General features: G+C 39.6%; 1 protein-coding gene across 1 annotated transcript; it reads left to right on the top strand.

Moving 5' to 3' along the window:
* Positions 1-351: 351 nt before the first annotated feature.
* Positions 352-9,101, top strand: LOC140328109 (WD repeat and coiled-coil-containing protein-like). Its single transcript, XM_072407464.1, has 3 exons — positions 352-2,317; positions 2,422-2,533; positions 4,669-9,101. Exons 1-3 carry the CDS (start codon positions 497-499, stop codon positions 4,821-4,823), a joined length of 2,088 nt encoding a protein of 695 aa, XP_072263565.1. The 5' UTR covers positions 352-496; the 3' UTR covers positions 4,824-9,101.
* The last annotated feature ends 1,953 nt before the right edge of the window (positions 9,102-11,054 follow it).

The following is an 11,054-nucleotide window of genomic DNA, read 5'->3' on the forward strand; positions in this document are numbered from 1 at the left end:
TACTGTGCTACAACTAATGCTAATAAAACTTTATTTGGAAAGCTTGGATTAATCCTTGTTAACCTGTTGAAATACGGTGATTTCACTTCCCAGCTCAGCCTACAAAAAAAAAGACTGACTTTTTGACATAATCCTGTACATAGGAAAGCCTGAGTCAACAAGGGGTCAATGTATTAAAAGGTATATTTAGCAGTAGGAATGACACGGCTTAGCCTCCCTAGAAAGATTTCTGACCTTAAGTTAATGCAATGTAATTAGTTAAACCTTTCTTATAGCTGATGGGATGCTTATAAACTCCTCCCAGGATAAAAGTAAACATAGCAAAAGTATGCTCTAAACAGATTTACTAGCTAGAAGGGTAGCTGCTCACTTGCAAGGCACATTGTAAGTGTATTATTAATTGGAAGCAGTTGGAAAGTCGATTCTGACCTCATTTGTGTGGAACAGATGTTGATCTAGAACTTTGGCCCATTCTGTTGTGATACAAACATCACCAATGGATTTAGGAAAAGCAAAGCTCTTGAGGAACGGGGTCAATGCACTTCATCAAGCCATCCATCCTGTGCATGGTTTAGCCTGGACAGACGGCAAGCAAGTCATTCTGACCTCCTTACATTTACAAAGTGAAGAACCGGAACTTGGGGGCTCTGTTGTGATTGGCCAGTTTGAACACGTTCATGGCTTATACTGGGGTCCAGTGATGGATATCCCAGCTCTTCTGGCGGTTCAACACAAAAAACATGTCACGGTTTGGCAGTTGTATTATAATCCATTGGAAAAGAACAAACTTGTTGTATCTCAGACCTGTGCTTATGGCGAACCCCTACCCATTCTTCCACAAGGGTGTGTTTGGCACCCAAACAAGGACATCCTAATTGTTTTAACCAAACGGGACATAATTGTGCTGTACTCTGTGTGCCACAACAATACAAATGTTAAAGCAGACATTACAGGATGCAACGTAATTCGGTGCGCCTGCTGGACTAAAGACGGCAGTCGGGTTGTAGCAGCCATGGATGACTCCCTTTATTCTTACTTGTGGAATGATGACAACAAAACATTAAGCCCTTGCTCTTTTTGTCCTGTGTTTAACATTGACTCTACCATCATTTCCATTCAACCCACTGTGGATTACCAAGTTGTAGTGACTGCAGAAATTTCACCAAAAAGTTCTACCAACATCCATAAGGAACTGGATGAATCAAAAATTCAAATGTCCCTCCTAAAACTTGACGAGAATTTGTCAAGAAACAATAGAAGGTTGTCTGTTGATTCAGGGAAATCAGAGCCGGTGGACCTTTTGAAGGTCTCTTCATTGGTTCCAGCAGATATTTCACATATTCTTGCCAGACATCGAAAGTCTGATCCTAGTCCCCTACTTCACATGAAGCAAAAAAGCATCTCAATGGAAAGTAAGCCAGAATTATCCAACCTTGTAATAGTGACCTTTGAGAAGAATGCCACAACCACAAGGAAAGTATCTTTACCAGGTATCTCCACTCCAGATATACTGGTCCTAGACTCACACTGTGAAAGAGCTGCAGTAGCATCCAACACATCCAACCTGGTGTTGATCTATCCCATAGCTCCATCATGCATGCCTAACATTCAACAAATTAAGCTTGAAGAGACTGAGCGAGCCAAAGGTATATCTTTTATTACTGATACTCAGCTACTAATTATGGCTGGGAGGCAAAGATCTGGTGATATGGTGTTTCTACCAATCTCTGTTTCTGAAAAATACACAATTCAGTTATTGACAAGAAAAATAATGCCCATTGAATATATACCATCAAGGTTAAATAGTGATCAAAATTTCGACCATTGCAATAATACAGCTGACAGTAAACAACTTGGTGATGACCAAAGCGTAAGCAAAGAGTTCTGGATGCCGAACCATATAGGAAGTAAATCTCTACACATCAAACGGAAACTCAGAGAAATTACTCGGGGGACCAGCTGTGATCCGAGCCCAACATCAAGTCTAGATGACTATGATGAAAATAAATCAGTGGCAGAATCTTATAGTCCAGTAACACTTGAGAATTTTCAGACAGAGCCAACATCCCCAAGAGCATTGAAGGTCAATACAGCAACAATAAACAAGACTTTCTGCAGATCTGTGTCTCAGAAGCCTTACAAAAAAGAATCACAAGTGGAGGAGGACAGATCTCCAACGCTTAACAATGTTAGTGAGATAACTTTGAACTCTGGACTTGAGGCTCAAGAGATAGAATCAGAAGTTTCAAAAAACTGCATGAAAATAATGCCATATCCATCATCAGAAGATCCTCCTTATGTTTCAGTTACTCTTCAGGTATGCATAGTGTCCATATTGTATAATGTATCTTTACAATGAAATCCAAATCCAGCACCTGACCCTGTCCATACTAATGTTTTCTTATTGTTTGTTCTAATAAGTCATCAGACGTAGAAGGAAGTGACTTCAGACGTGTTCTTTTGTGTCATGGAAAACTTCACCTAAGGACTGTGCGAGAGATTTTTCACCTCCAGGCCATTGAAATGATGTTTGGTAATATTTCTATTTATGCATATACCTTTCTTCTTTTTATATAATGATAGAGTGTTGCAGATATATACTGATGACTGATTTTTATATAGAAAGTTCATAAATTTCACAAACAACAAAATGTATCTGTAGCTCAATGTCCTCTATTGCACGGTACATTAGTGTTGGTAGCAGCCATTGTGCATTGTTAGGTCATATCCAGTTTAAAAGGAGAGCGGTACATTGGTGGGGAAAAAAGCATTTTGTTTGTTACATCAGTTCATTAGTCACACAAACTCATCCTATGTTGTTTTCCTAACAATTAGAAGATTATCTCCAGATTAGGGCTAAGAAAGGCACACGTGCTGTTGATGCCTGCTCCAGCTGAAAGTAGGAAAAACTCGGTTTACCTATTTCGGGCACCTATTTTAAGTGTCTGTTTCTGCAATTGTTATTGGAGTGGTAAACCTATTGAAGCAGAAAGGAAACTTGACTTTAATTTGGCTTTACCCGATACAAAAAAGTAAAAGGAAGCAATTAAAGAAGTTGTGTTCTACCTACAAATAAATGACTTTCATTTTGGACAGATTAGGTGAGGATTAAAATTTCTGTTTCTACAAGTCCATCTGTGGCAGTTGATTGATTCTAAAAACTCCAGTTTAATTGTTTTAAGCAAAAACATTGGTTCAAGCGAAAGTAAACCCTAAAATAGAAAAAAACTGCTATCAAGCAAGTATGTTTTATTTTATTGGACATCGCCCTGCAATAAAATAAACATGCCTGCCCAAACTCATTTTTTTATTTACACTCACCTGTCCTTTCTCAGTCATGGGTGCCCCCATCTTCATCTGGTCCTCCTCCATGTTTTGAATGCTATGCCATCATGATTACCCAGGTTGGGATGATGTACCTTTCAGTCTTTTCAGTCTTTGTTGCCCCAGGGGATGCCAGCATATGCCATCATCCTACACTGAGCTGCGCACATGCAACTCATTGTTTTTGCAAAAGAAGATTGCAAACAGGCAGGTAGGGCGATGTCCCTACTGGAACAGAAATCCAACCTGCTTGCAGTTTTTGAATGCAGAACTATAGTTCCTCTTTAAAAAAATATATATTGTAATTTGTACCATTCAGAACTATAATTACCTGGGCCACATCCCAAATTGTGAACCACAAACAAAAAAGGTTTCCTTTCAAATACCCAACTAAATAACGGTACTTTATAGGCCAAAATGAACTATTTTCTTCAAAAGTTAAAATGTATAAAAAAAGACAACTTTATTACAAATCACATATTAAAATGTACAACAAAGAATAAAAAATGAATAACACCACCGATATAGATCTCCTTATGGAAACTCTCTTTAAATGAGATATTCCAAACTTCTACACGCTTCGCAGAAACTCAGTCTGCTTCCTCAGGAAAGGGAGGTCTACAATTGCAACAACAGTTCATTGTATAAAATATCCACTTATTAAACAAATCAATGATGTTATATTGCTTCAATTCAGCAGCAGGTGGTAGCTGCTACAGCAAATCATTGCCCTAGAATCTCCAAAAGTTTTAACACTTTGTTGTAGGCAAGGTTGATCCCATGCCACATTTAATGCTAAGTGCCCATGGTCATATCAGATTTCCATCACTGGGTCCTGCCTCTGCTAGGATGACCGTTTCACACAAAATATCTTTTTGTGCTGCTGAATTAACCCTGGCTTAGACATTGTATAGCTTGCAAGGTAAACTTGGCCTTGCTTGTGCTTAAGTTATGCATGAGCAGGGCAGGCAAAGGTCACAAAGGGGTTTCTGGGTGCATCAATGCTCATTTGGTAATAGTGAATTTGCAAAAATTGCCATTTGCTTACCTAAGTCTGTTTGGGTGTGACTAAGGGCAGACTAATGTCACCATGGGGCATGCCAAAACTACAACTAAAGACATGGAAATGGATTTTTGTATACCAATCTCCCTGAGCCCATAGTCTCATGTGGATAAACAAAGGTACGTTTGTACAGGGACATCTAAATGCATGCTTTTTGTGATATATTTATGTCTAGTTCTATAAAAATGTGGTAAATATCCTAAAAACCCCAAGATCTATATGGCCACCATGATTGGTCTAATATTTCTCTTTTATGTTGTATCTTGAATCGTTTTTTCCAGACACAAAATGGGTTGTCCTTACAGAAGATGGAGAGGGCTTTGCCCCAATAATCTTCAGAGCCAATCAAGATGTTGTCATTCGTGAGGCAAAAGATAGATGCACATCTTCAACTCCCTGCACCGATTCTTCTGGACCCACAGAGAAAAAACAGTAAAGGAAACTTGACAAAATTGGATGCTGCCTATGGCTGTGAGCAGACCTAGAATACATGTGCTGTCCATGGTACTTGAAGAACAACCATGTACAATATATAATTAGTAGAAAAGTAATTTAGCTCCTCATTTGCCACAGCAAAAAAATAAAAATAAATGTCCATTAGAGGTCATGTAGTGGTTACCTGTGCTCAAGGAAACCAAGGAAAGGTTGTTATCACGAAGATATTTTAGAACTTTTAACGAGTACTGTGGACATTTTGGTTGTGTGATGGTTTTACCCAACTGGGGAAAGGCCCTTTTCTGTTCCAGCATGTCTGTGCTCTTGTATGTAAAGCCAGGTTCAAAGACATGGTTTATGAGTTTCATGTGGAGGAAATAAAGGTGACCTGCACAGAGCTCTGATCACAACCTAAACATTGTAAGGATGAACCCATCCGTGGGAGTATTTGCGTGCAAGGACTTCATGCCCAATACCAGTAGATTACAGATCCATGTTTAACAACATGGGCGAAAATTCCCCAAAACACATTCAAAAATAATGTGGAAATCCTTCCCCAGTGGAGGGTATTATTACCACCAAGTGTGTGTGGGAACAGTGAAGGTAGCATCGTACCAGCCTTGGTTATCAAGCTCATATGAATGTGTCTACAAATTCTGGTTATCAATGTTTTCACAAAACTTTCTCCAAAAATTCACACGTTTTTAAATAAAGAACATGTGAAAATGTGTGAATTTTGTGTGGAAGAACCTGTGGGTTTCAGAAATCTTGGGTTATTTGTTGTAGGTGGCCTTGGCAGGAACAAGTTGACTCCTAAGCTGAGACTCTAAACTTTTACCTCTCTACTAAAGAAAAAAAGAATTTTATATCTGTATTCGTCAGGCACTTCATTAGTGACCACTATCATTTAGACAGCAAATCAGGGAAAGCCTCCCCACTATGCATACAAGTAGCAATAAAAGCCTGACAGATCATCTAGCCATTTTTAACTTTATCCAACGGAAAGCATTGTATGCAAATCTACTTTAAATTTAAAGACTGGTATTGTGCACAAAGATTTTGCGGCCTTGTGTTTTAGGAGAAATGAGTGTAAGATGATATGGTTACATTCTAGGATCATGTTATCATGCTTCAATTATTTGTACAGAAAATGGTAACAGGATTCCCTATGGGAAAAAGGGTGGCAAGTGGAGGCAGAGGTGGGTATAGGGAGGTGCAAAGTATGCTACTGTATGAGAGCCCAGATCCTCCTCAGCCAACAGGGAAAATCCGTGCAAGCCTCCCCAGTAGGCATACAAGTAGCAATTTAAACCGGACTAATCATCTAGTCATTTTAACTCAACAAAAAAACATTGTATGCAATTCTACCTTAAATATAAAGACTGTTGTTGTGCTTGCATATAGATGTTTTGACCTTGTGTTTTAGGAATGATGAGTGCAAAATATCAAAACTATGGCATCCACGGGAACCAGCTCGAGGAGCCAAGAATGCAAAACCATTAGGATTTTAAAATAGCCTTCCTGTAAAAGACTGTGTGATAGGATTGCCTTCTATGAGATTAGCATTAAGTGGCAGCAATCTTAGCTTAACAGTTCAAGCACCTGCAAAGACATAAATGACAGGTGGGACCACAGGAAATTTCAAAGGTTTCTTATTATTTTTCTAAACAGTCACCAAAAACTTTCCCTAACATCATACTTTAAAAACTCTGATGCTGTAAATTCTGGCATACAGGGGTTCCAAGGCTGTACCATCTGCCCACCTCTTTTAAATGCTGAAGGACCTCATTATCTATCAAGCCCCAGTCAGGTTCTGAAATTCAAGATGAAGTCCTTGGGTCAGGTAGGGTAAAAGGCTTGGCAATACAAATTTTATTCATAGTGTTAACCTAGGACCATTTGTGACCAGGAAAGTGACCAGGTCTGATAACTTGTGTTTTATTTTAGATAATATGGATGGCTGGGTCCAGCTGCTTCAATTACTTCCATATGATGTACTTTGGGAAAAAGGTAGTAGAGGCAGGGCAGAAAAAGGAGGTGCAAAATATGATACTGCATGAGGGCCCAGGACCCTCCTCAACCAACAGGGCACCAGGGCATTTCAGTGGAAGGGGCCAAAGTCAGTTCTGCATAGGGACCCTCTGGTGACAGCCATAACCATGGTAAGTCTTCCATTATGTGCCAGTATGATCTATAGCAGAACTACATTTGCATTAATTTGCATCTTATCTGGCCTGAGTTCAGCTTTAACTTCCAATTATTTTAAAATTTCTCTGTCTTGTGAGCCTCATTAGCAGGTTCACTCTCCTGCAAAAAGATGACAACTTGCATTCTTTAGATAGCACGGTATGTTAGAATAATATTCTGTATTACCTTATTGGCCCCTCTGAAGAGAGTCTGTCATCAAAATCCCTTCCTTCTTCCAGAAAAGCCATTGCCATGAACTTTCTTAAAGATCTTTGGTCTTAAATGTCCTTGGGTGTGAAGAACCGGAGAGCTGTTGGAAAAAATGTTGTTAGGTCTCCAGGCCACAGTTCTGTAAATATGTTTTATTCACAGGGAGAAATCATTTTTACTAGATTGCCCTTATATTCAGCAAAATCAATATGCTTCTCATTGGCATTCAATAATATTGGGCTTGGTTTATTAAAGCTCTCCAAGGCAGGAGAAGGTAGACTGTTATGGAAGTGCCAGTGAAATCCAGCAATTCTGGAATAGATTAAAAAATGATTGGCTATTAAGTTTAAATGTGTTTATTTCTGGACCAGATCCATTCAGGGTTTGCTGGAATAAGTTACTATTACATTTAGCTAATTTATGCTAATAAAGGAAACAAGAACAATTACATAAAAAATTAAATGAGCTTCCTTAACTGTCATAAACCATCTAAATCCCATTTCAACTTTACAAGCCTCCAAAAGCCACCCTTAGTTTTCCTTTCCTCCGGCTTCAATGCAATTCTCAAAATAAGCAACAGAAATAAAAGAGATTGTTTTCAAGAATTGTGCTATAGGGTATGAGGTAAGTACCTGATGTCCTCTTCCAGCAGATATCTTCATACAACTCCATTGTGCCGGCAGGTTTTCCTTAATTGTGTGTCCGTTGAGAGGGTAAACTTGTCATATCTCCACTGATAAATCTGCTGAAAATCTGTGCAAATCTGTCTAAGTTGGTTGCCCAGAATTGCACATATAGGGGTCACAAATATTCAGAAAAACAAAGACTTTGCTAACTGACAGGCAGCCTTGCATGTAAATGTAAGAAATAAGTTTGAGAAATCTCCATTAATAAATTGGTAAATGATTCAACTGTTTGATGTTTAATGTACAGACGTTTTCTGACACATACTATTCTGCCCTTGGAAACATTTTTTTTACCTTTATTCAATTCTAAATATAAAAAATTCACATTCGTTTTTTTTAAAATAAAAATCTAAAACTCTTTGGCATATAAATTTATAAAACTGCATTATATCAAGTTCAGTAATCCAATGACAAGTTTAGTATATTCTCATCACACTTTTATCTTTGAAAGGTCCAGGTTGCAGGAGGGATATGGAAGACACATAATAATGCAGATCTGTATCCATAAATACATCATTCATTGTAATATATTAAATGCAACCAGTATTATTTACAGACGTTGACTAGACTAATAATAATTCTTTACTCTGAATTATCAGATATGTCCTGCAAATGTCTCTACTACCGCAATCCTTTGCATGCATAAAGATACCCAATATGTCTATACATGTCCTGTAAAATATCTAACCATGGCAGGTAAATGGATTACTGAAGGCCACTGGTCATTGACCACATGGCTATGGAATGGACACATGGTGCCCAATAATGTATCGGTTCCATACATCCTTCAAGTTACCAATCAGATTGCAACTTGGCCTGGATATTTAAATCTGATAGGTAACAGTGAGGAATTATTTTAGGATGGTCTGATGGTTGATAGTCTTTTATACTGATTTTTCTCAAATTTCTTTTGCATTTGATGTTTTACATTTTTTACATATTTTACTGAATTACAGCTTCTACGAAAGTCAAATTTTTATGTTTCTTTGTAGAACTGTTGATAGGTTTTTGGAGAAGATATGACCCCCTTTATTGCATTTTTGATCCTTAAAGTAAAACTACAGGTAGTCCCCGAGTTACATATGAGATAGGGACTGTAGGTTTGTTCTTAAGTTGAATTTGTATGTAAGTCAGAACAGATACATTATTTAATAAATGCAATTAGGACAAATGTTTGTCTCAACATATTATTAGGCTGCATGGTGTCAGTTACTGTATAAAATCCTTACTGTGAGTTATTCACAAACAAAGCAAAAAAAAAATTATGAAGCTGTGCTTTGATATGCAAAAATAAACAACTGCAGAGTTTGTCTTGGTCATTAAAGAGTTACAAGAGCTTGCAGAACAGCAAAACATTTCTTCTGCAAGTGATGTAAACCACCCTCCTCCCCCATCAAGCCTCCATCCTGCACAGGAGCAGGAAAGTCCCATTCCTATCTAGGAGTCGTCCATATGTCAGATGTCCTTAACTCGGGGACCACCTGTAAACCCATGGTATTCACCTGCCCCATCCTATCACAGGACGCTGTCATCTTCATCAACCTTTTCTTTTGCAAAACTGATGATTTAGTTTAATCCCAGCACACAGAAGGGAACCCTGGCAACAAAACCACTGACAGCTGAGTGATGATCAGGTAGGTAAGAACAGTTATTGCAGAAATGACATCATCTGTCCCTTTCTCCAATAAAAATCTGCCCAATTGCCATTTGTTCTTAAGTGGGACCTTAGTTCCAGACAGTGTCACACTTGTTCCTTACTAAAGCACAGGCATCTCTCCTCTGCACATGTGGCCAGTTCTGATGCTGGGTGTGCCTCTGTTTCCAAGCATTATCAACTCCGTCCATGCCGCTGGCCAATCAGCCTCTTGACCAGCCCCGGATATTTAGCTGGCTCACAGACTTCATTTTGTGTTTGTGCAACAAGTCGTGTCTCCTTTGTGTCTCCATTGTGCCGAGCCCTTAGTTCTGTGAACTAGTTCCTGTACACCTGCATCCAGTGTTTCCTGTGTCTAGCTCCTATGTTAACCCCTCGTTGTCCAGTCTGTGGGTTCCCAGCCAACTTCCCTATGCTGTACCTGTGTTCCTCTCTGTCTGTGGATATCCCTGCTTCTTCTGTGCCTCCTGCTGTTTCCATTGTCTCCTGTGTTCCCTGTGCCACTGCTGTCTGTCTCCTGGATCCCTGGCAGTTGACCCCTGGCGTGTGACCTGACCTCTCTTGCTTGCTGCCTGTCCCAACCCTGGCTTTCTTTGACTATCCTCCTGCCTGGTGATTTGGTACCGTGCTTGCCCATGTTGGTGTGCCCAAGGACCACAACCTGGACCAGTAACCAGCAGTGCAACATCCTCACCATCAGAGGCTCTGGATAAAACCTGGTTATGGCTAGACTCTGTGCCTTGGCCCTTCTCAGGGATCGCACCACCTCCATAGGCCCCCTAATAGTCCTGTCTCTCTGTGCGTGACAAAACATATATGCCTGATTGCAGTTTTTTTTTGTTTACTCAATTGTGCCCACTGGCATCTTAATCCAGTCCTCGTCTGGATTCAGGATCTTCAGCCATCTTGACTGGCAAGATCAGAATGATATAAATCCTACATATGTGCAGTGGAGCTCAGTCATTCCCAGTACTCTGGGTATGCACAGCCTAATGTACTCTATAGTTAAGATTGCGATCAGGTAAGTTTGTTTTATCTCAGAAAGACATGGTTTTGTGCATATGGATTACCAAGCTTCATACCAAAAAAGTGATGTCCCATCATTATTATGAACTGGAATCCCTATAGAAATTAATTTTGCCAGCTGTATTTCTTTCTTTTTAGGATGTATTTACCAGGATCTGTCGTAGCTTGGAGTAATAGTTGTGAAGCAGGTCAGACACTTTACAGTTTGAACCCACAACCTGCAAAATCTTTTTAGATTTAATAACAACGTACAACAATGTAAAGCATGGAGGTCCAATTCCACCCCTCAAGGGCCACAGGCAGGCCAAGTTTTCATATAAAGCCCCTGATTCATCAATAAAATCCGCGCTCGCTGGAAGCGCGAAAGTACGCGCGGCCATCGATCGCGGATTACCGCGGTCCGGACTCGAGTGTGCGCGTACACTCGCCTCACTGCCAGCCGGATTCCTGCCTTCATAATAATGAGCAA

The sequence above is a fragment of the Pyxicephalus adspersus genome, chromosome 4 (assembly GCF_032062135.1).
Source record: "Pyxicephalus adspersus chromosome 4, UCB_Pads_2.0, whole genome shotgun sequence".
Classification (NCBI taxonomy): domain Eukaryota; kingdom Metazoa; phylum Chordata; class Amphibia; order Anura; family Pyxicephalidae; genus Pyxicephalus; species Pyxicephalus adspersus.